This window comes from Lynx rufus, unplaced genomic scaffold, assembly GCF_022079265.1.
Source record: "Lynx rufus isolate CCGP_SWC_20201006 ecotype Redwood Valley unplaced genomic scaffold, mLynRuf1.p SCAF_11, whole genome shotgun sequence".
Taxonomy (NCBI): domain Eukaryota; kingdom Metazoa; phylum Chordata; class Mammalia; order Carnivora; family Felidae; genus Lynx; species Lynx rufus.
In genome coordinates, this window is record NW_025814825.1 from 61,567,684 (window position 1) to 61,595,641 (window position 27,958).

Genomic DNA, 27,958 nt, shown 5'->3' on the forward strand with positions numbered 1-27,958 from the left:
GTGAGTGTGAGCCCCCCGTTGGGCTCTGCGCTGGCAGCACGGAACCTGCTTGGGATTCTCTCTCTCCCTCTGTCTCTCCCTGCTCCTCCCTTGCTTGAGCTCTTTCTCAAAATACATAAACACTAAAAAGAAAAAAAAAAGGCATTCGTGTCCCCACGAATGGAGCTGGTGTGCCTCCGGCTTCGTCTCTTGAGTTAACAAGCCCAGACCCCCGAAACAGCACTGAACACCCCCCTCGCCCTCCTCTTGGCCGTGTCCTGCAAAGTCTACCACCTGCCCCCCTACCCTGGAGGGCTGCTGTGTGCTCCCTGCTCCTAGGGTGCGAGCCCCGAAGGTCGCCGGTGGAAAGCGCTGGGCGAAAGGCTGTATGGGAGAAGGTGTGTCATGGGGCCAGTCCCGGGACTTGGGGAAAACCCTGACCCCGAAGCCTGAGCTGCGAGGGCTGCCGGCTTCCCCCTCCAGGCCTGTTTCCCCATCTGCAGAGAGGACAGCGTCTCCCTGCGGATCACCGAGTAAATGCATCGGGAGGCCGTCACCCTCCTCACCCACGGCCCATGATGGCAGATGGGACCCTGCTGGAGCTGTTTCCAGGGCTTTCTGGAGGCCGCAGGGCGGACTCGTGTGGGGCTGGTTTATGGCTTTCCAGTAAATCGCGGGACAGGACTAAGGTCTGCAGAAAATCAGAGCAGTGCGATGTCCTAGAAGAGCTGCTCGTCTGCCTGCCTCCTGGAGACGGGCCTGACGAAAACAAGACCCCGTCTAGGACTCGCCCAGGGCACGGCGGCCCGCCAGGAGCCGGGGCGGCTTGCGTGGGGTCCCCGCACACACAGTCGGCCCACGGTGGGGCAAGCCGCCCCGGCAGGCTGGCGTCCCCGGGGGCCGGAACGAACAGCCCCCTCGCCGGGCGGGCGGCTTTGACCATTTACGAGGCGCCGTCTGGACTGTGACGAATGAGGTGGCATCCGTCAGCTTTTCGGGGAACCTGGCCGGGGTGGAAGGTGCTAAATAAATATGGGGGAGGGGCACTGGCCTCCCTGCTGGTTCACTCTAGGCTCTCCCTTTTTGTGCCTCAGTTTCCCCATCTGTATGGAGGCACGGATGAAGAGGGCCCCCTCCCCCTCCCCTGACCCCAGCCCCCATGTTTGTAAGTACAGGCAGGAGAGAGAGGGTCCTGGGAAGAACGGAGCCCAGGGACCCCCTTCTGCCCAGGCCTCTGCCGTGTGGGTGGCAGGCAGCCCGGGTGCCGAGATCTAGGCTAGCTCTCCAGGAGGACGTACTCTCCTCGTTTTGGGCCCTGGCAGGATTGCCTCGGGCCAGCCTCTGTCCCTTCCTGGGCCTCCGGTTCCTCACCTGAGAAATGAGGGGTTGTGCCCTAAAGCCCTTCCAGCTTTGGGGTTTGGGGCTCGTTTGCTTTTCCCTTGGTTGTGTTTCATCCAGCAGGTTCAGGGAAGGTGCTGCCATGGAGTCACAACCGGGATCCGAGTCCCAGCCCTACCCCGTGCTGGCCACGTGACCTGAAGCAAAGCCCTTGTTCCGTGTCTTTGTCTCTGGGAGATGAGATCCCCAGTCCTCCCTGGGTTGACAGGAATGCGGTGCCACCATGGACATGCTGGGCGGACCCCTTGGGACTCTCCATCCTGGAGGTGAGGCTTGTGGACCCGTCCAAGCCCCCGAGGGGCTGGCGGCCGGACAGAGGGGCCGGGGGGAGCCAGCCCCGGGTGGTCCTCGGTGACATGTGTCTGACGTTACAGGTAGGGCCCACCCCCAGGGTTACCTTGGTGCACCCGGGCAGGCCCCCCCTCTGTAATGACCTGGAATGCTCTGCAGAGCAGGTGGCACTTGTAAGCCCAGCCAGGTGTTTGGCCCCAGGGCCAGGGCTGGCCTGGACTGTCGTCCCCGTGGCTGGCGAGCCCCAGCCCAGGCGGGGCCGCTGCGCCTCTCGCGTCTGTCCGGGCTGGCGCATAATCTCGACCTTCCCGGCCTTTTCAATACCTCTGGAGAAGCGGTGGCAAGGCGAAACAAGGGAGTATTTTCATTATTATGTGTGCCATTAAGACAGCATTACTGCAGCCTTGGGGGGAAGTTAAAAAGAGAAAAGGCTCTACCCGCGGTCCCACCACACTTGGCGGTTTATCTCAGGTTTCCTGCCCGCTCCCTTCTGCGACCGTAGGCGTGGGCACATAGAACCCTCTCTTCTTCTGCTTTCCCCCTTCATCCTGCCTGTGGTTCACAGCTCTGCCGTGGTTCATGGAGCGGGTCAGCCGGACTAGGCTTCATTACTCCCCCGGGGTCGGACATCGGAGCCGGTTCCTTTCTTGTTATAAGTAGCACCGTCACAAGCATCTCTAAAAGTACTTTCTCCCCTCCTCGGTTCAGCAAACTTTTATTGAAAACCTACCACATGCCAGACTCTGTATGAGGTCTCTTTAGAATTTCGTCTTTAGGAAAGATTTCCAGGAATGGGGTTAAAGAACATCGTTCTTTTTATAGATTTCAACGTCGACACCAGATGACCTCCAACAGAAAGTGGCAGCTTGCGATCCGGGGAGGAGGGGGGCAAAGGGGACAGTGTCTGTGCCCCGCCCTCCCCCCCACTCCCCCCCGCCCCCTCGCATGGTGTGATTCCGTCCCTTTCTCTGCTGCCCAGCTTCCGGTCCGTGAGGGCACGGCTGCCTCGAGGCCTCCCGAGTGCTCACGCTAACTACTACCGGCCAGCCCACCCGGTGCTGGCCACCACTCACCTAGGGGCTTAACACACACCATTGTACTCGGTATTCAGTCCACATCCCTGCACCTCAGAAGGGGAAGTCCCAGGGGGGTGGGCCGTGGCCACACAAGTCCACAGCCTGCGTGCAAAATGCTGCAGCCAGGCCCCCCCCACCATAGCCGCCACCGGCCTCCATGAGGTCGCGGGGGTGTCATTCCCTCCCTTTGTGCACGGGGAGCTCACTCCGCACTCGGTGGCAGGTGGGAGCCAGGCCAGCAGCGCCCCGCTCCCTGCTTGGCACGGAATGCCCTTTCCCGGCTCCGGGATGGAAACTGGCATCGGGAGCCAGTTGTGAGTGAACTGGATAGTTTCTTCTTCTGTCCCTTGTGGTGCTGGAGGCTCCTGACCGTGGGTTAGTAAGTGACAGGCAGTTAACTGAGGACCTCACGACAGAGCGCATTTCAGTGCTCGGTGCCCAGCATTGCATGCGGTGTTTCATTTACTGTCTCGTTCCATGGGGCCAGGATGCCCCTTTACGATAGCACAAGTCCTCTCCACGTGAGGGTCTCGGGTCCTTTGCGATCCCATTGGCCTTCGGAGGGACTTTTGAGCACGCTGGGGTCCGGGCACTGGCGCTAGACCCACTCGGCCCGTTTCCTCTGTGCAGGCCCTGGGCCAGGCCTCACCGTGCCCTCCCACCGGACAGGGACAAGACCCTCCCGGTCTGTGCTGCTAGGAAGGTTGTCCTTCCTGAACAACCATCTGCTTCTGTGTAATCTGCAGGGTTTCCCTTTTTTGCTTTGGCTGCCAGGGAACTCCAAGCCACATTTTTGTTGTTGTTCGGATTCCCAGGCCTGTGGTACAGGTCTTTCCTCTCTTCTTTACTATGGTTTCTGAACCAGGTCGCTAACTTTCTCTGGCTGTCCTAGTGTACACATCACCGGGTGCCTTTCTGAGCTGCCCGAGACGCTGGAAACAGCTCTTTATTTCATCCACGTTGTTCTTTGCGGCAGAAGCCTGTTCTTTCTCACTGCCGTGTGTTTCGTCCAACAACTAGACCGCGGTTCATTCGTGCTGCCGTTGCAGGGCACCTGGGTCGTTTCTCGTTTGGGGTCATTCGGAACGGAGCTGGCAGAACGTTCCGGTCTACGCTCCCCGGTGAACACGGTCTCATTTCCCCCGGGGCACGTGCCCAGGATGGAATCGCCAGGTCACGCCGCACGCCTGTGCTCCCAGCAAGGGGGTATCCGCCGAGCCGCGTTTTCCCGAGTGCCACGCTGTCTGTGCTCCTGCCAGCCACGTGCGAGGGTTCCCGGTGCCCCGTCCTGCCAGCACTCAGCATCCTCCACCCCGGCCATTCTGGGGGTGCGTGCTGTGTGCTGCCTGTAACTCCCCCGGCCACGCGACGCCGGGCACCTTTCCACGCGTGCAGCGGCCACGTGGACCCCCTGGTTTGTGACGTGCCCGTTTTCACCCTTTGTGAGCGGAACAGGCACAAAGTAGGTGAAGGCTGGTGGATCCGAGGTGAGTCCCCAGAGTCTCCCCATGTGAGTCCCCAGAAGGCATCGGGGTTCGCGAAACCGCGTTTCTCGGGTCGGGTTGCACTGTCTCACGCTCTGGGCCCGAAACAGCCGCCGGGGAGGAGCGGCCCGGCTCGTCAGCCCGGGGCGCCCTGACTCAGGAGACTTTCCTCCCGAGCAGACAGGTCAGGACAGAGTTCGGGGGTGAGCCTCCTGATCCATCCTGAGCCTCTGTCTTCCTGTATCAAGGGGCACATTGGTGCCGCCTCCCAGAATAGCTTGAGGAAGTGCCAGCCCAGCGCCCACCTGTAGCACCCCCCCTCCCCCGCCTTCAGCAACAGGATCCCCCCCAGCCCAGCACCTAGGTCCGCACGTGGTGGTGGAGAGGACACCGGGCCTTCGATGAGCCGAGTTCTGGGAGGGGGTCACCACCTCCCTGCACCCTCCCTCTCTCCTGGGCCACCGCATGAGACTCGAGTGTGCAAAGCCAGGGTCGCTGGGCTAGCCCTGGGGTCTCCCTGGCCTCCCGTGGTCCAGCCTCCGGAGGAGAGGGGGGAATGTGGTCGCTTGCGGGGGGAGGGGGCCGGGAGCGAGCGCCCCCGCCCTGCGCTCCCGAGGACCCGGGTGGGAGCGCACACAGACTCCTCGGGGGAGTCGGCCGTTGGCGAGCATGTCGCCGGGGGCCGGGCCGGCTGGTGGAAAACTAAACACACACCAGGTGTTCGACATGTTTTTATCAAAATATTCTGAACAGCTGTCGGGGGTTCCTCTGCGCGAGGCCAGATGCCCAGCCCCCAGAGGGCCCGTCCCTCCGCCAGAGCGAGCCTGTTAGGTGAGCCCCTGCCTGCTGCTCGCTAGCCCAGCCCCGCGGGCTCCTGGGAAGGTCTAGGCCACGCTGCAGGCTGGGGAGGCAGACAGGGACCCCGCTCAGTGACCCCCGGGCAGGCCACCCACCCTCCCTGGGCCTCCGGGTTGCCAGCCGTAAGATGGGGCGGTGGCGCCCACCTCCTGGGCCGTTGTGGAAACCAAAGCCGCTAAAGCGTGCCGGGCCGGGGCCCTTGCCGAGCCCCTGGAGGCAGAGGGCTGTCGGTGACCGTCACTATTATGAATAATACTCTGAATAGAGCATCCCGAGGGCTTGGAGAAGTGGGCCCCGAGGGCAGGCTCATAGGGGGGGCATAGGCCGGGTCAGCAGCTCCCCAGTGGCCGCCCCTTGTCTGTCTCGAAGGAGTCCAGCGCGGCCCCTTGCCGCCTGTCCCCGGGCACGGCCACACGGGCATCTCTGCAGGTCTGGCACCGCGCTCAACGCCCGCCGAGCAGGGGCATGGCGCTCACGCCTGGTGGCCCGGCTGGGTTCTGTCCACAGCCCCGGGGGAAAAGCTCCCCGGAGATACTTGGCCCTCAGCACCTTCTCCCAAAGATGGCGCCCGCCCTCCAGACACGGAGCCGCTGTGGGCCTTGCCCCTCTCCTCGGCCGGAGCGGCCCCACGGGGGTTCTTACCCACCCCAGTCCAACGCGCGCCGTCCGTCCATCCACCCGGATGGCGCGTCTGCTGTGGGCCGCGCCCTGGGCCTGCTGCATCATCTCACGGACGGTCCACCCCAGCCCCCCGGGGGGCGGGGGTCTCCTCGGCCCCAGCCCCAGATGGGAGGCTCTGAGTGGTCTGGCCAAGGCCACACGGTGGGCACGGCCAGCCCGGTCCAAACCCGTGGCTCAGACACCCTCTCCCAGACCCACCGGGCCAGGACGGCGGGAGGGCCACACGCACTCGGTCTGGCGGCCCCCGGCCCTCCCCACGCCCCTGTCCAACCCCTGCCCGAGCGGGAAGCCTGAGGCCCGCACGTGGTTGTGAACAGGGGCCTTCAGGCGCAGGCCTGAAACGCTCTCTGGGAACAGATCGAGGGAAGAAAAGAGAAGCCGCCCGCTGTTTGGACGACCTGTGGGAGCCACGGGGTGTGTGATGGCCGACTGCTCGGCCCGACAGAGCTACCCGCCTCGGGATCCTCTCACATGACAATGCCAGGCCCCCATTCCGGAAGATCGCAGGTGGACTCACTGGACCTATGTCCCAGAGAACCTATAAGTGTTCATTCAGGGGTAGGATGGGTCCTAGAGCCCCCTTGAGTCGGGCTTTGCGAGGGAGCCGGGGCGCGAGGGCGTTCTAGGCGGTGGCACGGGCGGTTTGGGGGACAGGACAGGATGAACACCGAAGTCACGGCGGGGGGGCGGGGGTGGCCGGCAGGGCCAGGGCCAGCTCGTGGGTCACAGTAGGAGGGGTGGATCTGGTCTTGGCGGGGGTGGGGGACCGCAGGAGTTACGGCGCCCTGCCCGACTGCTTGGCCCTATCACCGCTTCCGTGCAGCCCTCCCTCCGCTTGCCTGTGCCTCTGTTCCCAGCGCCAGGACTTTGCTCAGGACCCGGCCCTCGGGCGCGGGCACGGGAGCCCGCTTTGCCTGCGGCACAGAGAGCTTGCTTCTCGGGGTTTCGTTGGACTGGCCACGTAGGTACAGGGCTGGCCCAGGCTGGGTGTTGATAAACACGATGTGGGCTCAACCCAGCATGTCCCGAGGCCACTGGTCTGTGACTGTGGCCTCACCGTGTATGTGAATCGAGCCAAGGCTGGCGTGGGGGCTCCAGCCAGCATCGGGGGTTCTGGGGCCCTCTCGTCAGGGTGCGGGAATCTCTCAAGATGACCACCACACCAGCCGGCGGTGATGTGGGGCCACCGCTTGCGTTGAGCGTGTCTCCAGTCTGTTGTCAGCACCATGGGCGGTGAGAGCCACACAGGAAGCAGCTGGCGCCGTGGGGTGGGTTCTGGTTGACGGGGCGCCACAGGCCGAAACCTACCATAAACAGGCCCGTTTCCTCCCTGTGGACCGAGTGGCCCGGGGGGGGGGGGGGTGCCAGGGTCCACGGTGACATCCCTCTGGGGCTGGGCTCGGGCCCCCACTACCCTCTGCCTGGCTGGACCGCGCCCCTAGTCTGGCCCAGCCCCAGGTGCCAGTGACCACAAGGCCCGGATGAGAGGGTGTCCCGGCGCTCCGTGGCTTTGCTGTGCCCAGCCGTGGGGGAGGCTGCATGTGGCTCCGGTGCGAACGTGCCTTTTCTTTCCTTCTCCACCGACACTGTGCTGTCCTCACTGCCGTTGTCGAAGGTGGCAGGCACTTCCCAGCACCCACCTCTGTCCCAGAGCCGAGCCAAAGGCCCCTCCGTCCGGCCGGAGGTCGACCAGCACGCTGGTGATTCCCAGCTGCAGAATCTGTCCTGTGTGCCAAGGGAAGAGTCACGACGATGAACCGGGGTTTAACTTTTCGAGAAAGCCAGACGCGTGAGGTTTAAGTCCCAGCTCTGCCATTTACCGCTTGGCGGCTTTGGGCACGCGCCTTCCCCTCATACATCTGTGCCGTCACCTCCAGAACGGCGAGTCACGGTGCCCAGCTCACGGGCCCTTGTGCAGGGTACGGGGGAGACTCTCCTCCAAGCCCACCCGCAACAGGTGGGGGCCGGCACACGTCCGTGCCCTCGTTCTCGGGGTGTGGCCTCTGGGCCGCTCGCCCATCCCCCAAGGCGGGCGTGCTTTGCTTGCATCCTGGAGCCTGCCTGCTGGCCGGGGTCGGGGGAGGTCTGGCCTGTGGCGAGTGCTTTCCCTGCCTCAGTTTACCCTCCAGGGCTCAGCGCCCCCGAGGTTGATCCCGCAGGTGCTTCCTTCCGCCGGGAGAGACTCTGGTCCTTCCCGGCTGGAGGACGGGTCAGCCAGGGTAGGGTTCCGGGCACTGGGGTGTCCGGTTAGCCCAGCCCCGCCCCTCACCCCCGCTCACCACCATATCCAGATGAGGGGTGGACGGACCACGGGCCATAGGTGCACATGCAGGCGGGCGTGTTTCCCAGCTGGTGGGCGTGGGACCCTACCTGTCTTGACGAGCAGAGGTGGAGGGATGGAGAGAGAGCCGGCCTGCGATGCCCGTGCCCCCCGTGCCCCCTCCTCCATCGATGTGAGGCTCCGGGCTCCACCCTCAGCTCCGTGAGGGGCCCGGTCACCCAAGGTTCAAGGGCGTTGGTGGGAGGAAGGCGGCATGAGGCGGCCCAGAGGCCGGGCGGTTCCCTTCTGCCCCTCCCCAGCCCCACTCATTACAGCTCAGCAGGCGGCCAGGTGAGGGGAGACCCACGCGCCCGCCAGGGAAGGGAGCCGTGACGTGCAGCCACGTCCACCCCGGCAGAGGTCCCGGCCAGCAGAAGTGTGTTCCGGTTTCCTCCCCCGGCCTGGGAGCTGTGGGCCTCACGGGGGTCCGGGGCAAGCACTCTCTCCGGCCTGGGGCTTTATGTCGGTGTTTTCTCCCCGTGTGATGTCCAAGCAGGCCAAGAAGCCCCCAGTCTGCGTGAGCTGGTGCGGCGAGGTCTAGGGGCCCGGGGCTGACCCGCGCACAAGCCGGGCCTAGGCAGAGGGGCACAGGCCCGAGGGCTGAGTGAGGACAGGGACGGAAGGCTGGGGCCCCTCGTGAAGGAGGGGCCCCACGGACCTCGGCCACACGCAGGCACCGGCTTCCGCTAGCAGAGGGCCCAGCGTTTTCCCGGAGGTGCCCGTCGGGGCCGGGCCCACCCACCCCACCTCTGGAGCCTTAGGTCCCGAGCCGGCCCAGGGGGCAGAGGGATAGAAGCAGCCCATCGGAGATCTGAGGCCAACTGCCCTCCCGCCACCCCACCGCAAGGTCACTGGCCCAGGTCGGGGGGTGGCCGGCTGCCCCAGTGGCTCCCGGCAGGCTGCCGTTCTCCTGGCGTCCCGGCCAGCAGGTGGCCGGGGGGAGGCGTTTGCAGGAGGCCATACTCTGGCCCCCGGGGTCTTGGACTCCGGTGGCTCAGATGGAGACACACCCTGGGCCCTCAGCCCAGCCGTGTCCCCGCTGGCCCCACGGCACCCTCTGTCCTTCCCTCCAGCCTCGTCAGCACAGCCCGAGTTGGCGTCACTCTGATGCCGGTGCCCTGTGCCCTGAATCCACTTGGCTGGCCTGCCCCCAGGGCCCAGCTCTTCCAAAACAATCTGGGACAAGGACGCGTGCCCCTCCCCCCGTGGGCAACGTGGTGGCCTCCGGCCTAGGGGGCCTGTGTCGCGCCCTCTGTCACGCCCTGCCCCGGAGCAGAGCAGGGCAGGGAGGCGGGCCTGCCACTGGGCGCCGGCCCTCAGCAAGTCCCCGAGGGGAAGCTGCACCCGGGTCCCCGCAGTGGCTCCCGCGCCGGCCCCTTGTGGGCCCCGGGGAAGCAGGCGGGCACGGAGGTGGGGGGTCTGGCCGCCATTTTTCTCCGGCCGGTACAAAGACCGTCCCTGTAAAGCTGCCCTGGCCAGGGCACAGACCGGCCTTGTTCTCTGCCCCTGTCGTTGCCTCCTTCCCTCTGCTCACAGGGCACGAGGGGGAGGAATAGCTAATGACAGGCGGCGCCCTGCCCGGGTGGGGGCCTTTGTTCATTCACTGGACGGCGGGCACTTCCTGGGTGCCTGCTGTGTGCCAGGCCCGCGTGGGCGACCACCGAGGGCAGGAAGCCGGGCTCCTCCCTCTGGGCGGCCCGGGTCAGCGGAGCACCTACCAGAACGGCATGGGGGTCGTCGCAAGTGCCGAGCGCTCAGAAAGGACAGCGCAGCTGGCCGGGTGGGGTAGAGCTGGAGGTGGGAACGGGGGAGCGGGGTCTTGAAGGGTGAGTAGGAGTTTGCAGCTGGAGCAGATGTGAAGAGCGTTCCTGGCCACAGCGTGGACAGAGGTGGTGGGAGAGCAGGGGATGCCCGAAGGGCAGCGGGCCCCAGACGCCGGGTGGCTGGCACCTGGCCGGGTGGCACCGGTGACGATGGGTTCGTCTGAGGAGCCGGGCTGTGGCCTGGGCGCCACCAGAGTTTACACGGGCAGAGATGGGAGCAGAGGAGCAGTTGAGGAAGCCGCCGTGATCGACCCACAGGCTCTGGGCTCAGCCAGAGACACGCGAACGCCACCCGAGGAGCCCGGGAGGGCAGGGAGGGACGCGCTGGCCCTCTGCAGGGCACCACCTGGGAATCTGCCTCTGCTGTTCTCTTCGGGCCGGGACCTGAGGGCCGCGTGCTCCCGCCTCGGGGTGACGTCCCCGAGGACCCATGTTTCCACGCCAGCCTCTGGAGGGCAGTGAGGACGAGGCATGGGGAGAATCCAGACTTCATGTCCCCTTTTCTGGAAGTTTCCCTGACCCCGCAGGTCCCTGTAAGTGCCCTCCGAGCTCTCGCCCTATGAGCCTGGGAGGGCCGAGGGCAGGATGGGAGGGGGCAGCCCAGGTGGTTCTGTCACAAGCCCACTTGATTCTCAGAGCCGCCTTGAGTCACGTGCCCACCATACAGAGGAGGAAGTTGGGGCGCAGAGAGGCAAGAGACAGCTCGTGGTGGGCAGAGCAGGGCACGTTGGGGAGGGGCGCGGGGGGTACAGGGAAAGGGGGCCCCCCTAAGTCACAGGGGCGAGGGGGGGGGGTGACCAGGGCATACGTGGCCCGCAGCAGGGCCACTGAGGCCGTCCGCTCTGCCCGGGAGACTGGGGTCCGACCCCCCGACCCTGCCCCGGCTTTGTGCATCCTCGCTGTCTCCTTTGTGTCTCTGCCCCTTCCCTCCACCCCTCTCTCCCCTCTCTCCGTCACCCTCCCCCATGTCTCTCTGTCCTCCTGCTCATGACTTTCCTGTTTCTCTTTCCTCCCTCTCTGCCTCAGTTTCTCCATCCTCCTCTTCCTTCCTCTATGTGTGTGCATCTGTCTGGTTCCTTCTGTCCGTCCCCCCACATCCTGTTCTGTCCTGGCAGGGCCTGCTGCAGGCCAGAGGGGTCTCTCGGCCCCTTTCTCCGTCGCCCTCTCTGCTCTCTTCCCACTGCCAAGGGGCACATCTTTGCTGGCTTTCCTGGTTCAGCCTTTGCAGTGTGGTGCCTCTGAGGCCCTGCAGGTCACAGGTCACTGGCCAGCACGGAGCAGGGCGTTCTCTTACGCCGTTGGACAGAGTGCAGTTGCCCGGTGGACTTGAGGGCGGGCGGCCCAGAACCGGCCCCCTCCTGGAACCCCGGCTCCCGGGGAGCCACAGCCCACGGCAACGTCACGCAATTAAGACATAAAAGTCCGTGATTTCCTCTGTGTGTTGGCAAACACCGGCCGGCTGCTAATGCAGTCCTTTCTTTTAACGGGTTCTTGAATTTAAATGATACGTAATTAAACCTAATTAGCCACGTATGCCATTCAGCTAGGTGCCGTACGCCGAGCGAGGCTGGTGAGAATCTCGTTATAAAGCATCTTCTTTCACGGGCAGATCTCTCGTTCCTTCTCAGGGTCGAGTTCATTTGACTGAACGGGCCCGGGGGCCCGGGGAAGGTGTCTGAGGAGGACAGCCGGGGCCAGCCACCCAGGGACTTGGACGATGAGCCGGGTGGGGGTTTGCTGGGAGAAGTCTGGTTCCTTTGAGCAGCCCACCCTGGCCTTGCCATCGGGGGGCAAAGCTGGGAGTGCCGTGGGGACTGGGATTGGGAACGTGGAGCAGGGCCCAAGGGTCACCACCTGGACAGGTGCAGTCTGAAGCCGGCCCGGCCTGGCTGTCCCCCCCCCCCGGCCCCGGTAACCCCCTCATGGGTGGAAGAGGGCCGTGGAGCGGCCCCCGGGCCCCAGGGGTGGCCGAAGGAGGCCCCAAAGGGCACGTCCAGGCCGGTGCAAGACTCGAACCTCGTGCACACAGGCCAAGCAAGAGGGGAGACCAGCGGCGGGGCCTGGCGGCGGGGGAGCAGTGATGCCCACCAGACGCCTGGCCTCCTGCCGGCCGCTTCCTGCAGGCACATCTGCGAGGCCCCCCGAGCTGCGCCCTCACTGGTGCGGGGGCTGCCGGGGCTCCAGGTGGCCGGGACATCCCCCTGCGGTCCTGGTCCCAGCCCGCCTGCCCCTCTCACTCCAATGCCTGTGGCTACCCGGCACCCCCTAGGTCTTCCCTGTGCCCCGTATACTGACGTCTGTCCCCCCACCAGCCCGTGTGCCTAGGATGGGGCCCAAGGCCGGGCTGCCACTCCACCTCCCTGCCAGCGCCCACACCGCATCCGGGTTCTCACGGGTAATGGCGCTGAACACCCGCACCCACTCCTGTCGGCTGCTGCGCCCCTCGCAGGGCCCGTGCCTGCACCTGTTACTACCTCTGTTTAGAGACAGGGGCACCAAGGCACAGAGGCGTAAGGTGCTTGCCCACGGTCACACGGCGGACGGAGGGTGGAGCCAGGCTCATCCTCGGGGCGCGGAGGAGGAAACTGAGGCAGGGAGACAGTCGCCAGGGTCGGGTTTATTGCCGCTCAGGTGCTCTGTCTTCCTCTCTCTCTGAGGGCCCTCCCCGCCCACCGTCCGCCCGCCTTGCTGAGCCCTGGGCTCAGAGCTGCCCGGAGAAGAATCCCCTCCCCTACCTGCTCGGGGACCTGAGTGTTGGGGGTGCCCCTGCCCGTCAGTCTGTACTAGGGAGGGGCACCGGCACGCCGTGGAGCCGAGCATGGCCAGTAGCACCCACCGGATGCTTCTGGACGGCGGGAAGGCCTGAGTGCTGGCTCTCCGAGGACGGAGAGCCTCCTGCAGGAAGGGCTGTCCACAGAAACCCTGGGCGGTTGGGAGGCGTGGGCGCCATCCTGGGTGGAGAAAAACGGAGAGGCCCCGGGATGGCAGGTGGCCAGAACCAGAGGTCTGCAGGCCTTCTTTGCAGGGGCCCAGGGAGTAGGGGCCGGTTGAGGCTCTGGGAGCCACATGCTGCATATTTTTTAAAAATTTATTTATTTTGAGAGAGAGCGAGCACGTGTGTCCTGGGAGGGGCAGAGGCGAGGGGGAGGGAATTCCAAGCAGGCTCTGCACCGGCTGCGCAGAGCCTGATGTGGGGCTCGAACTCACGAACCGTGAGCTCATGACCAGAGCCGAGATCAAGAGTCAGATGCTTAACCTACTGAGCCACCCAGGCACCCCTGGCATATTCTTTTCTGTTTACAGTAGCTGGAGGGCTGCACAAAAGCAGGCTGCAGGCAGGGTTTGGCCCAGGGGCCGCAGAGAACAGGTGCAGTGATGGGAAATAGGTGCCTTGTACTTGTCATATAATTTGCATTACACGTGACTTTTTGTTACGTACCCATATGTGTGTATACGAAGAACACTAAAAACGAGCAGGGTGATGGGTTTTCCCCTCCGCACCACCCCTGTAACCACCACCCAGGTAAAGATCTAGAACGTGGCCAGCACCCTCGATCATTCCCTCCCCAAGAAGTAACCATCTTCTGGCCTCTGCCCTGTAGAGACTGGTGGCACCCATTCCTGAACTTGGCAGAAGTGGGTCATCCACTTTTGGTTCCTTGAGCCTGTCCTGCTGCCCGTGGGGCCCAGCCACGCTGCAGCGTAGACAGCAGCGCCTTCTGAGTGGCGCCATCGCGGCATCGCGGTGTTCTGACGCGCGCACCTCCCGCCACCTGTCTCTCCGCGGCCCTGTTGCCGGACGTTTGTGCCGTTTCCCCCCTTTTTGCCATCATGACCGAAGCCGTTAGGAACATTCTGGTCCGTGTCCTTCGGGGAACATGTGTGCACACGTAGGAGTGAAACTGGTGGGTCGCAAGGAGGGGCCAATGCACGGTTCGCTAAGTGGCCAGGCCACATACAACCTTTTGACGGTGACCAGTACCTGTTTCGGCACTGACGCGGGGTGACACAAATCTTCAGTCCCCGCGTCCGTCGGGTTATGGCTGTGATGGCAAGAATGAAATAATCCCCTGGGATACCTGCCCTGACATGAGAGCTATTCTTGCTCGAGTCGTTGGCCCCAGTGGGGGGGGTGGGAGAGGGGGGTCCCACACACTCATCCTCTTGTGTTGTCTCCGAGGCTCTCGGTTTGGGGCCTCCGCAGCCCCGGGGGAGCCACTGGGCCGACCCTTTAAAGTAGGTTCCCTTGCTCTGAAAGGACAGCCGTTTCAGGGTAAAAGTGCTTTGCAAAAACCAAACCCTTCAAAAGGGACAGTTTGGCTTTTAGGATGTCGTCAGAACCCGTGTCAACCACTTCCTTCCAGACCAGGGTGGGAGCTTCCGAGGTGGTGACCTGGGGGGATCTGAGTAGCAGGTCCCACAGTGTGCGGTGGCAGAGGGGTGCCCCGCCCCCCCGCCGCCACCGGGCTCGAGCTAGAGCGCTGGGGAGGGGGCTTCTGGTGGCCGGGACCTGAGTCTCCGGCTCACAGCCCCAAGGACGAGGTCCCAGCCCCTCCCACGCCGTCCAGACCGTCGGGGTGTCCCTAGGAGCCCGCCCCGGGGCCCTCCCCGCGGCTAGGCCTCCAGTCCCATCACGGTTCCGCTCCCACGTGCCCACCTGCAGCCCTGCTCCACCTCAGGACTCAGGCCACGGCCCCCCCTCCAGGAGCCCCCCTATGTGGGATCCCCTTGGTGCCGTGTGGGCCCACAGGTGTCTGCGTTTCTGGCGTGGCCACACTTCCCTTGTGCTCAGTGTCCATCCAGACCTCGGGCGCTGTCTAGGGAGGGGACGAAGGCTTTGGAAGGTTCTAGGCCCCAAAATCCCAGGCAGAGAGCTGCTTTGCCAGAAGCCCCCCCCGTTTCGTGGGCGTGACCTCAGAGGACAGTGACCAGATGGCAGGGGGACCCCCCAGGGTGTGGGCAGGAAGGCGCTCCGAGTGGGTTGAGCTCATGGCCCTACTGTCAAGGGTGTGACGTTTCTGCCGGAAGCAGGGATGGAGGTCTGTGGTCACTCTGCTCCAACGGAAGGGGTTTGGAGAGGTAACCAGGTGGGGAAATAGGAGGGGAAACGTGTGCGCCGGGATGGGGATGGCTGGGATCGGGGGGGCGGGGGGGCACATCTGTTAACCGGGCGCAGAAGGTTCTGGAGGTTCCCCAGGGGCAGGCCAGGCCTGCGCTAGAAGCTGGGAGAAAGAGGGGTCACCGACGGTCTAACCTGTAGCCCTGCTCTGCAGGCCCAGTGACGAGCACCATCCGGAAGTGAAGGCTGATGGGTACGTGGACAACCTGGCAGAGGCCGTGGACCTGCTGTTGCAGTACGCGCACCAGTGATGAGCCTCGTAGGGTCGCCCCGGCCTCGTTCCTCCCCTCCCCCAGTGCCCGGACCACCCAAGGCCCTGCCCTCTGCCCTTGGCCCCGGGCGGGCAGGCGAGAAGGTCCCAGCCAGGCACCTCTGGCTGCCCGTTTCCGTCCTCTGTCTCCCTCTGCTTCCCCCCAACCCCCGCGGGGAGAGCTGTTCTTTCCGGGATGTTCTTTCCCCGTAGTGAGGTTGGAGGGTGGGACAGACCTGTCTGGGAGCCAGCTCAGAGGAACCCTCTGGGTATGGGCTGGAGGTGCTCCGGGGACACCCCGAATCCCAGGTCCACAACTCCCCAGCCGCACCTGGTCCTGTAAATGCTCCACCTACTGGGACTGGGACACCTCCCACTGCGTCTCTACCAAACGTTCTCACGAGTGAGGAGCCTGCAGAAGGCAGGGGCTTCCTGCACGGTCCACACGGCACAGAGCTGAGCCAGCCTCCCTGGGACCACCCAGCGACCCCTGCCCACCTCCCGGCCCCCACCCAGAGTCGGAGTGGCCACTTAGCACCCATCCCCCCCCCCCCCGCCCCCTGCCAACCGCGACAGCCCACTGCCTTCCCTACCCCACAAGTCACCTTGGAGCCAGAGGCTGGGGCAGCTCCCAGGGGCACCGAAGACGCCGTCCTACAGAGCAAGACTTGTAACCACTGGGATCAAGGCTGCAGGCACAGAGGGTGCTTCTAACTCGACAGACTTGAATGTGTCATGCCCGGTGTCTGCAGGGGCAACTGTGGGTTGAATAAACTGCCCTGACCTACAGCCGACTCCGGCTTTGACTCAGAATTCGACTCCGGGAGAGGCTGGGGATGGGGAGGGCTGTACAGGGCTGGGCACTGGCCTGGTCCTGCCGTGCACTTGAACCACTGAGCGCCAGAGCCCCAGGGCTCCCGAGACACCTCACGTGCCCCAACCCCGTCCGGGAAACGGGGGCCCTGCGGGGACAGTAGGCCGCCCTCGGCCCCACCGGGGGACCGGGTCGACCAGGGCAAATGTTGGCCCGCTGTCACGGGCAGCCCTGTGGACGGTGGTGGTGAGCCACAGGCTTCCAGAATTCGCTCACAGCCCAGGTTTCAGGTTTCGGAATCAGCCCAACAGATAACCTGATTGCTGTGTTTCTCCTCAGATCAATCCAGACCGATTGGAGAATCCAGGATTCCCCTCCGATCGATCCTATCAAGACGGATAGGTCTTGGGAGACGACTTCGCATAAAGGAAGCCGTGGGTCCTCCACAACAGGGTTTCCACTGAGCGCAGGCAGAGGCAGGATAAAAGGCCGGACCCCGAACCCTGAGCCCCCTGGCACGGAGGTCCAGGGCCGGCGGGGGCTGTGCTGTCGTCCCCAGGCAGGACGGCCACCATTAAATCAGGATTAAGAGGAACCAGTGGCCAGGCCTTTTCATCAAGATGAGAGGCCACCGGCGGGGCTGGTGTCACTGGCGGCCGAGGGAGGAGGGGCGTTTGGCCTATTAGCTGGAAAATATGCAAACTGCCTGCGCCTCGACAGAGTCCCCTAATTACAGCTTGCTAGATCAGCCGGCTCCCGGTGGGCTAAGCTCATCAGGGCTTGGGGGCCAACGTCCAGGAGACGGGCTTGCCACGTTCCGGTCAGTTTGCCTCGTGGGTCTTTGGTTTTCCTTTTCTCTTCCTTTTCTTTTTCACAGGCTGTCCTTGTCCACAGGGGTCTGTGGCGGATACGGGGGGCTGGTGTTCTCTGTGCCTGCCGCCCGGGAGTGGGGACGGGGAAGTGTCTGAGGGACAGCTCTGGGGGCCGCAGACGGCTGCTGGGTCTGGGTGAAAACCGTGGTGCCCCTGGGCTGTGGGTTCAGCGAACCCCACTTTACAGACAAGGAAACGGAGGTGTGGAGAGCAAGGACCCGCCCACAGGCTGACGGTAGTAAGGGCCGAGCTGAGACTCGAACCAAGGTCTGACCCACGTCCATGTCCTCCCTAGTTCCTCCCACAGGCCTTCCGTGGGGGTGGGCTGTGGTGGCCCGCTGGCTGTGACTTCCCAGGTGAGCCCGCACACTGGCGTCCTCCCTCTGGAGACGACACGTTCTCTGGGACTGAGGTGCATTCAGCCCTAATGCCAGGGGGACCATTTCGGAGCCTCGGCTGCCCGATCTGTAAAGGGGTGGCTTCCTTTCCTTAACGGGCACCCCGAGCCCTGCGGGGGACCAGGCCCCTCCAGGACGCCCTGTCACCCGGCTGGGGGTGATGGCCCCTGTCCTGCTGCCATTCAGGGCGATGGTCCCTCACCCCCGGGGCCTCCCGGCTGCCCACTGTAGCCCCTCCTTCCCAGCAGGGTTGGGGGACAGTTCTCAAGCCACAGACTGACAAAGCCATCGGCTATGGGGCGGGGCTGGGGTTCAGGGCCGGCAGTGGCCTAAAAACCCTTCGGTCAGGAGTCCACCCCAGAGCTGCCGAGAAATGGACCCCGCAAACCCAAGGAACGCGCCAGGCTGGCCCCCCGTGCCCTTCCGGCCGAGCCCCGGAGTGAGGCAGTGGTCTGGGCCCCACCACACTGCCCGGCAGGACGTTCCAGGTTCTGGGGGCGACCCGAACCCCTTCCGGGAGGGGGAGGGGCGGACGGGGCGGAGAGGAGGACAGTCTGTGCAGTATCACCTCTTCGGGCCAAAGGGCTTCACCCGCCCCCAGACCTTCCAACACGCGCGTCCACGTGGGACCGGCCCCGGCTGCACCCGGCGCCTGGGAAAACCGGATTCAGACGGGGTTCATCACCTAGCAGGAGGGTTTCTGTCTCACATCGTCTCCAAGTCCAGGGCCGGCTGGATCCGGACGCCCAGAAATTCCCAGGCGACGCTGAGGTGGGGCAAGGGTGCCCCCCCCCCGCCCCAAGCTCCCCCAGGAGAGAAAGGAGGGCGCGTGGCAGCGGGAGGGCCAAGGAGGATGTGACCTGAGCCTGGGAACTGGGCCAGGAGTCTGAGGCCTCAGCACGAGGCCTGGGCCTTCCTGTGGGGCCAGCGCTGCCCCTCTCGGGCAGACAGGGGCACAGAGGTGGGGACGCGGGGAGGAACACGCGTGCGCCTCCTGGGGACTCACGGTGCCAGCTCCCGCCTCAGCATGACTATCCGGTGGGCTTACCTTTTCTCTCCCTCAGGAGCATCCCGTTTAGACAACAAACATACTGGTCTAAAAAGAAACCCAGAGTCACTCAGGGTCTGACCACAGTGACCGTCGAGGGGTGCTTCCTTTCGGCCGTCCTTCCATGAGAAGAAGGTTTCTGATACGCCCTGGATCGTCCTGCACGTCTGCTTTGGTGCTGGGGAGCTTGGGGCTCTGATCCTCTCCGTTGCCTGACATCAGGGGCAGGGGTGAGCTGGCCCGGTGCGAGGGAGGGCACCGCAGAGGGCCCTCAGCCGGACCTGACGGCAGGGCGGAGGAGGGCAGAGTGCCACCCGGCGAGCCCAGCGCCCTGCCACCGGGGGCGGCACAGGGTGAGCGGCGGGGTGGCCATCGCCGGGCAAGCCGAGCTGGAGAGCGGGTGCCCCCGGAGCGAGGCCGGCGTGAGGCGGGGGCCCAGCCAGGGACACATAAGGGGACGCGAGGGGCTGGGGTCTGTCTAGGGCCGCTCTGTGCCCTCCTGCGGGGGTGGGGGGACGCACATGAGGCAGGGTCCCTGGGCCTTCCCCCTTCCCCCAGCTGCAGCCACAGCAGCCATGCGTCCCCTGACGCGGAGGGCGAGGCGCAGGGACTGTGTGCCCCGGAGCCCGCTCTGGCTCAAGCCGCGCGCGCGCTGGCCTCTCCCTGGCTGGCGGGGTGCTGCCCTCGGACCGGCCACGGAGGAGGCGCCCCTGCACCACCGCCTGGCCTAGCTGGCAGGCAGCTGAGCCGTGGGGCTGCGGGCCAGGCCTCCCACAGCAGCGTGCCCCGGAGCAAACCACTGGGCTGCTGAGGGCAAAGCCGACTCAACGACGCAGGCTCCGTGACGGGCAGGTCCCTCTACCAGCCCGGGCTTGGAGGTCGCACAGGGGGGCGTCTCCGCTCGGCCGTCCTAGGGCCCCTGGCTCCCGGCTGCAGTGAGGGGCCGGGCCCCTCTACCTCCAAACACGTGCGCATACACGTCACCCGGGCTGCCTGCACGTTGCCTCTAGGAGGGCTCCCTCGTGCCCGCAGCCGTGACCGTGGCCAGCCCTCCTGCTCCCAGGAGCTTACTCGACCCTTTGCATCGGAGCCTCCCGACAGCTCAGAGATGTCTGCTGTCTGCATCGTACAGACCCGGCCCCGAGACCCAGAGGAGACAGAAGGGTCCAGGCTCTGCCCCTGCCAACCTGGACCTAACGCTCCCGTGGACCGAGGGGGGACCCACCGAGTTCCCCAGAGCTGACAAACCACACAGCAGGCTCCCAGCGGCTGGGGACTGAACCAGGAAGCTTTATTTACACAGTAAGAGTAACAAGCAGATTCCTGAGAGACTAGAGCGGTGCTAGTGCAAGACGGTCGCGGCCTGCGTGGGAGGACGGGCGGCCGGGGCGGAGGGCGGCACACAGACGGCTCTGTCCCGGGCAGGGCCCGGCCCGGTGCCACCCGCTCCGGCCGCCACACTTCCTGAAGCTCTGCGGCCCCGACGACGGTCGGTTCGGGGAAGCACGGTACAGCCCCCGAGTCGGCCCGCGAGCCGTCACCGAGCCCCCGGGACATCCCCCCCACGCGCTGAACACACAATTTATTTGCCAAAGAGACTATGCTAGAAGATCAGACTATCCTACCTAGGCTACGAGATCTCTGCTGTGGTCTGGGTTCTTTTTCTCTTTAATCATTACCGTCTTTTTCTCTTCTTTTCTCTTTAACAATTAGGCAGTGTTTTCTCGGGCTGGAGCCAATGGGAGGGGTTTGACCAACTACGTGGACGTGGCAAGGTGCGGTGTCACGGCCCGTACGGGGAGCACAGCGCCCTGGACCGCCCCAGCCTCGGCCCTGGCCGAGCCCCGGGGCCTGGGGCACTGCTCAAGCCCAGGCCCGAAGCGGTCATTGGTCAGGGGACAGCCCTGAGGCCACAGAGTGCACGTGACTTGAGCCTCCTGGGCAGACACGGAGGCGCGGCCCACACCGTGGCAGAGCCTCCGGGGCTGTGATTTAAATCCCATGGAAGCTCGCTCAGACACGCAGCGCCCCCCCCACCGAATACCCCCCACCCCCCCACCCCTGCAGGGAAATCGCACACCGCCCCTGCACCAGGAGACCCATTTGAGCATTTGGGTTCGTTTTCTTTTTAATGCGGACTTTTCCTTTATTTAAATTTTCTTCCAGCGTACAAATTCACAAAACTTTCCTGCTACAAAAATTTTGATGAGAAGTAAGGCTTTCTGAGAATGAAGATCTACGTATGATCAGAACAAGCACCCCTGTGGCCTGGATGTTGTGTTTGCCCACGGGCCCGGGGCCAGGCCCCGGCCTCCGCCGCGAGTAAGGCAAGAGGGTCTGCGGTCATGTAAACGGTGAGGCTTCGGCCCTAACCCCGGCCCGGGCCTGCGAGCAGCCGGCAGCTCCTGTCGGTCGGGCGGCTGTAGAAGATGCTCCTTCTGGAACAGGTGGGGATGCCTCTCCTCTCCTCCCAGCCCTCCCGGAGCCACCACCCTGCTTTTGTCCTTTCGGGCCCCCGAGCGGGCAGGCGGCCAGGCACAGCCCTCCCTCCTGGCTCTGAACTTCCCCCATCTCCCTGCAGGGGCAGGAGGTCGCGGCACCCACCAGGAGGGGCAGGGCCTGGACAACAGCGGGGAGCCTGTCAGCACACCCGCTGCCCCATGGGGACGGCCACACGCAGAGGGAGCCTCCCGGGCGAGCCTCCCTCCAAGCGCCTCAAGACCGAAGTCCTGGGGTCGGCAGGGTGGGCATACACTTGGCTCCCTGCACGGTGGGGCGGCGCCTCCTGCAGGGGGCCAGCTCTCTCCCAACACGAAATAACTGACGGGCCTTTCTTTCTCTGGGCAGAGGGGACAGTGGCCATTGTCTCCCCCCCCCCCCGCCCCCCACTGCACCGCCGCTGTTGGAGGCTTGGGCTAGGAGCTTCGGTGGGAGTGGGACAGCAGAGAGGAGCCGGTGGAGGCCGGAGGGCCAGATCTTGCCTTGGGCTGCGGTACCTTCTGCCCAAAAGCGCCCTGGGACTGGATCTATGGGTCGACGGGACCAGCCTGGGAGGAGGCGGGAAGGATGGGGCCGTTTCGCAAGCTCACAGCTCCTTCCTCGCCACCAGGCCCGAGAAGGGAGGAGGGGGCCGGCAGGCTCTGAAGGCAGGTCACCCACCCCACGGCGCTGTGACACCCCCACTGCCATGTGCTCCCCGCCTGAGCCTGAGGAAAGGCGGCTGGGGGTCACCGCTCAGGCCTACCCGGCTCAGTTCTCGGTCCCTCACCGTGGTGTAGACCAGCGGTCGGGGCCCTGCCTCTCCTTCCACAGGAAGGACGGCTCCCACCGCGGCCACTCGGTGGGGGCAGGGTGCCAGTGCCACCCCCCCCCCAGGCTCTCCGAGGACACGAGACACCAGCGTGTGCTCTCTAAATTCACAGGCTGCCAGGCTCCTCCGGGTTTGCTCTAAGACGTGGCCTCCGGGACCCACTGGGTGGGCATCAGGGGAGACGGCGTGTGCACCCAGAGCCACCGGCTCCCGGCTCTGGCTCTCCAGGGTCCCCGGGGGACGGGGCTTTGGTGGGGACCACCGAAGCGTAGCCGGCTCTGGCCCCGGGGCCTGCCCGGAGCCCGCACAACCACCATGCCGTCCACCCTGAGGCCTTTCAACACAACCTCGGAGGGCCACTGAGGGGGGGTTTTCTCTACGAGCACCTTAGGGCCGGTTTTTAAGAAACGCCACCTAGAAACCAGAACCTGAGCGCCAAGCTTCTGATCTAGCGAAGGAGTCAAGCTGCCCAAAGAAGGCCTTTCGCGAGAACCGTGTGCACTCACGCCGTGGAAGCGAGGCGCTCGCTGTCCACAAGAGACTACGGACGTGCCTTTGTCACACGTCCGCAAACCCAAGAGAACGCGCCAGTTGTCTTCAGCCCTACGGGGAAAGGAGCCACTTGCCACTGGCTGCGGAAGATGCCAGGTTGGCTACGAGCCAGACTCCGAGAGAGCAGGGCCCACGTGGGGCGTCTGACGGCCAGGCTGCCCGAGAGCAAAACCTCAGGGGGTCGGGGTTCCCCGGGAGCGGGGAGTCCGCGGGGGTGCGGGGAGCTGGGGACAGCGCTCTGGGCCTGCGGCAGGGCGGGCGGCAGGGGACGCTCCGCGCACTGCTCCCCCCGCTGGCCAGCAGGGGCGCTCGCCGCGGAGGTGGCTGGCGTGCCTGACTGAAGCCGGCAGCAGTCCCCACCAGACAGCGACAGTGTGCTTAGAATTCCGCGGAGGGCCTTGCAGGCCCCCAGCCCAGGCCCCCCCCCACCCCCCCGAGCAGCCAACAGGCATCCTCCACCCCCGAAACGTGCACAGGGCCTGGTGTGTGCACCTGCTCCCGGCTCCTGCCTCCTGAGGACGTTTTCGAGAGGTTTCCCGTTACTGGTGACCTCTCTGCACTCACCTGAATCAGCTAAGCTAATCACGCAGTGGCCATTTCGCCACAGAGAATGGCTGCCGCGTGCCAGCCTGCCCAAGCGGCCCCCGGAGTGGCACAGAGCCACGGGGTCAGGCTCTCCGCGCCGCGGGAGAGGCAAGGAGGTCTATCTTCTCGGCCAACGTAGCCACCCATGTCCACCCGACGCAGACGCCTCGGACGAGCAGCCCGAGCCGTCCCCCAGGCCCCCAGGGTTCCGGCGTGGAGAGCCCCCTCCCGGCACCCCAGGGGCCTCCGTCTCCCACCCTTGGAATTAAGGCCAAACGGTTCCGGTGTTACTACAGAGGGAAGCGTCTCCCGAACCTTCCCAAGTCGGGAGCAGGGATACCTGGGGGAGAAGGCACGGAATAAAACGGAGTGAAAAGAAGCTGTGGGGCCGACCCCCCCAAAATGAACCTGAGCAGGAGGCTGGGAAGGGCCTGACGCCACCGTATGGCCCTGAGCACAAGCCCCGCAACCAGCCCCCCTGGGAGTCGCACGTGCAGAGCGTCCAGCCCTGCGGGAGATGCGCGAGGCGCCCGGTGGGGTGGCCGGCGAGGAACGGGGGTGGGGAGGGAAGGGGCCCAGGCCAAGAAGCTGCTCTCGGGCTCCGGTGGCCCGGTGGACGCGGCCGCCGTGCTGGGAGGAGCCGGGGCGGTCGGCCGCGCGGCGGGGCCGGGCCCACGGGCGGGACAGCCTCTCCGGAGCCAGAGCGCACGCTCCCCGGGACCCGACGCCCCTGGGGAGCTCCCCGGGTGGGGCTCCCCGCTTCAAGTGCCCGCCCGGTGCCCGCTGCCCCTCAGTTGTTCTCTATCTGTTCGATGTCCAACTCGCCGTCCAGGGAGCAGGGGCTGTTCCCGGCCACCCCGCGGTCCCGCCAGGCCGTGGCCGGCCCCCAGCCCCTGCCACAGCCCTCCCCCGGGGCACAGCCGCCTGACCCCTCGCAGCACTGCTCCTCCTTGCAGGCGAGCTGGTCGTCCAAGGCCGGGGGCAGAGGCTCAGGGACCGGGGTCCCGGCGGGGGTCCTGCCCCCCAGGCTGGAGGCCGAGGCCGAGAGCAAGGCGGTCCAGGACCTGGTGCTGCTGACGTGGAGGGCGAAGGGGCTGTGCGGGCCGCAGTCGTCCATCCCCGCACTCAGGCAGCTGAGGCTGCTGAAGGTCTGACAGTTCTGTGGGGAGACAGACACACAGGTCACTAAGGATCACGTGCCTGTCCCATAACCCAAGGACCGCACGCCCCAGACAGCCAGGCCGCAGCTCCCAGCGCTACCTGGCGATGGGTCCTCCGGGCGGGGGGGAGCCCACCAAAGCCTAGACGCCCCCATCACCTGGACAAGGAAGACGGGCCATCGGCAGGTCGGTACGAACACTTGTTAACAGAGACACCGAATCCAGTCATTCTCCCACAAATTAGGAAAGAGTCTGAGCTTGGACCACCCAGTCCTAGGGCAGGCCGAGACCCCTGCGAGGACCACCTTTCTGAAAGGTGGTCTGATAAAAGGGTACCCCATTCCTCAGCAGGCAATTTCGCTTCTGGGATTTCTATCTTCAGAAAACAATTTAGGACGCATGCAAAAATTTACCAAAATGATTTTCCTTGTCATACTGTTGGGTTGAAAAGAAGAGAGTACCTCAAATACCCCACGATAAAACGTTCCGTAAAGCATGTCTCTGCAGACAAGGGGAGGCTAAGGCTCTTCGGCCTTAGAAGGAACGCCTCCAGAGTGAATTTCCAGACCGAGTAAGAACCTCGTCAGGCTGCAGGACCACACAGAGGGCTCTACTGCTCACCCCCCGACTCAACCATGATCGGGAGTGGGAGACGGGGCCAGGAGGGTAGAGCCGAGGTCCCAGCCCGGTGCACATCCCAGCCATCCGGGGACCTGGTTTCCACGGGAGCCTGAGCCCTGTCTGGAGATGTAGATTCTCCAGCGGGGGTTGGGCCCCCGTGCCCTTGACAAGCACTCGATGGCAGATGCCACAGCTCTTCTGGAGGGGAGGCTGGGGGGCCTCAAGCAGACCCTTCAGCCTCCCTGGCCTCACCTGTTAAGAGGCACTGGTCCATACCTGTCCTACAGGGCTCTTGGAAGGGCCCAGAAAGCGTGGCTGCCAAGAGCTCCCTCTGTGTGGGGCCAGCCTGGCGCCTCCCCGAGTGGCAGGTGCAGCTTAAACAGGATCCAAGGTGCTTGGGGACACTTGTTCTCCAGACGGGGCAGGCCCAGCCCTGTGCACAAGTGGGTTAGGCTAACTGCCTGCTTTCACGACAGAGCAAAAATCAGGGCAGAGGGCTGTGATGGATAGAGGTGCCGACAGTCTAGCCCTGGGGACCCCCCCCCCCCACAGGACCAGCAGCAATGCGGTCTCTTTTCAGAGGGGACTCGAGAGAAGAGATGTGCTGGAGGGCGGGAGAGAGGGCCTGCATGCTGCGGGGCACAGGGGAATGAGGGCAGGGTTCTGGAACACCAAGATCACAGGCTGCAGTGTTCGTAGGTCACTCTGAAATAAAGATGACCACCGGCTGTCACGGTGAACAAGCTACTGAAACAGGCTCAGCAAAAGGAAAAGAAAAGCTCTCTCTGGAGGAAGGTGGCTGTGCCTGTCGCGTGCACACTCATTGTTCCCGAACGCTCCAGAGCAAACCATTCTGATGGGTTTGCTTTTCTTGGAATCTTTTGATTAACTGAGAAAGGTGAAGGCTGGGGTGCTGGGGGTAGGGGAGGCCTCCGGGTAAGAGGGCTAGGATTGAGGAGAGAGGGGCCGGGCCACCGATCAGACCCGTGATGCTGGCCCAGGCCGTGGTGGAAACACCCTTCACCCCATCCGCCCCAGTCACGACCCCGCCCCAGACTGGCCCCGGGCCTGGGCCGCCGTGGGGTTCAACGAGGCCTCAGTCTGCACAGTGCACATTCCCTATCCCGTCACAGTGCAGGGCTGGAGACACACGCTCCCGGATCACAACATAGCCTGGCTCTTGGCGGGTGGGGGCCCCAAATGCCTACAACGGGAGGGTCTCTGGGGCCCGTGCTGCCTCCCAGCCACTCTCCTGTCCTGTCTGGACCTGAGCCAGGACAAGAGAACTGGGTAGGGGGCATGAGACAGAAGGCAGATGGCCTTGCCCGGACAGGGGTGTCCACCTTCCCCCTCAGCCTGTGTCCCCAGCTGCCCTGGGCAAAGGAGGCACAGGAACACAGTGAGGACAGGTCAGGGAGCCCTGGCACCTGGGGAGCCAGACCCAGCGCCCCCACCCCACTGAGCAGTCTGTTTCTTTTTTTTTTTTTAATTTTTTTTTTCAACGTTTATTTATTTTTGGGACAGAGAGAGACAGAGCATGAACGGGGGAGGGGCAGAGAGAGAGGGAGACACAGAATCGGAAGCAGGCTCCAGGCTCTGAGCCATCAGCCCAGAGCCTGACGCGGGGCTCGAACTCCCGGACCGCGAGATCGTGACCTGGCTGAAGTCGGACGCTTAACCGACTGCGCCACCCAGGTGCCCCGAGCAGTCTGTTTCTTTATCCTACAGGAGGTGCAGCACATAAGAATCGGGACACCCGGGTGGCTCAGTCGGTTGAGCATCCGACTTCGGCTCAGGTCGTGATCTCACGGTTTGTGGGTTCAAGCCCCACGTCGGGCTCTGTGCTGACAGCTCAGAGCCTGGAGCCTGCTTCAGATTCTGTGTCTCCTCTCTCTGCCCCCCACCCACCCCCACTCATGCTCTGTCTCTCTCTCTCAAAAATAAGTAAATGTTAAAAAAAAAAAATTAAAAAAAAAAGTACCCCGTGCACAGCGATGGGACTCCTGTTACAAAATAACAATGTCTGCTCACCCCAGTGTGCGGAACACCTGAACAGGTGGTGCTGTCTCCTGGGAGCTGTAACCTGGAAACGGTGGGAAGCGCTGGCATAAACCTGGACAGGAAACGTTCACCTTCCCAAGCTGCTCGGGCCACCCCGCCTGACCCGGTGGATTAAAGGTGCAGGCGGGGAAGGGTGCAGGGCTCTGCGCCTGACTTTACGGCAAATGTCTCGGGGTGTGTCTGGGCACTAATGATGTTAAACATTAGCCACATCGCCAGCAGGGTGCTGGGGACCCCGGTTTGCTGGGACCTTTCAGCTTTTGCCTCAAGTATTCCCTAGAGAGAGCTGAGGTCAGACAGACTGCGAGAGTCCTGGGCTCTGCCCCGAATCCCAAGACTTCAGACAAGACGCTCCAACCCATGGACCTCGGCGCGCCTGCTCTGTCAAGGGCGGCCAAGGGCACCTGGGTCTACCCTGCTCCAGTGTCTGGAATAACTGGGCCCCTTCTGCTTTGAAACAGGGCAAGAAGGCGCCAGGTTTGATTGGTGAATATCATCCTAAGCAAAGCCCAGGTTGTCACTGAACCCCACCCAATAGTCCCCAAAGGCACCTGCCCCTTGGTTGCAAAGCCAGTGTCACCTTGAAAGCTTTGTTGACTCAAACTCAGCCATCTGAGCCACAGTAAAAGCCAAGACCAGCCCGCTGAATGCCACAGCTGGTGGCACGCCCCACCCGCCAAGGAAGAATGTGACCGACACAACGAGGCAGTGTGTGTCCTGCCCAGACTCCCTCCCTGGGTGAGCCGACCCAATGCCTGCAGACACCCAGGGCGTACGGCTCCCTTGTGCCCACCATGCCCTGGGGGCGGAGTCCCGCCCAGCCTCTCTCCTGGCAGCTCACGCGACAGGACGCTGCACGGGCCTGTTGGAGGCCTGGAGGCCTGTGTGCCCTCAAAAATGTCTGCCCCAAACTCTGTTCTCTTCAGGCCCAGCCCTGGCCCAGGAACTGGCCACCGACTTGGGCACAAGCCTGCTCAGGTCGCAAAGATCAGAAAGAGTGATCAGTGTGGCCTCAGGCCAGTGGCCGGGAACAGTGCTCAGCACCCCAGTGCTAGAGTCTGGGGTGACTTCAGAAAGGAGCCCCTAAATGTCACGATGTTCCCATCAGACCTGCCAGACCTCAGCTCTAGCCAGCCACATTCCAGCCTGCCCCCGCCCGTCTTCCCAGGGCTTCCCAGCCAGGAACAGTGCCCCCCACCCCCACCCCCATGCCCTTTCTGTGCAGATACTCACTCCTACACCCTCCTGTGTGGGAGCC

At 64.3% G+C, this 27,958-nt stretch overlaps 2 protein-coding genes across 2 annotated transcripts in view; one reads left to right on the forward strand and one right to left on the reverse strand.

The window, feature by feature from the left end:
- Window positions 1–16,068, forward strand: part of LHPP (phospholysine phosphohistidine inorganic pyrophosphate phosphatase) — a 119,041-nt gene extending 102,973 nt beyond the window's left edge. The window contains exon 7 of the mRNA XM_047073574.1: window positions 15,184–16,068. Within this exon, the coding sequence (XP_046929530.1) occupies window positions 15,184–15,280 (97 nt within the window). The 3' untranslated portion in view covers window positions 15,281–16,068. The remainder of the gene's footprint in view (window positions 1–15,183) is intronic.
- A 4,463-nt stretch (window positions 16,069–20,531) lies between these two features.
- Window positions 20,532–27,958, reverse strand: part of FAM53B (family with sequence similarity 53 member B) — a 74,077-nt gene continuing 66,650 nt past the window's right edge. The window contains exon 4 of the mRNA XM_047073573.1: window positions 20,532–24,017. Within this exon, the coding sequence (XP_046929529.1) occupies window positions 23,649–24,017 (369 nt within the window). The 3' untranslated portion in view covers window positions 20,532–23,648. The remainder of the gene's footprint in view (window positions 24,018–27,958) is intronic.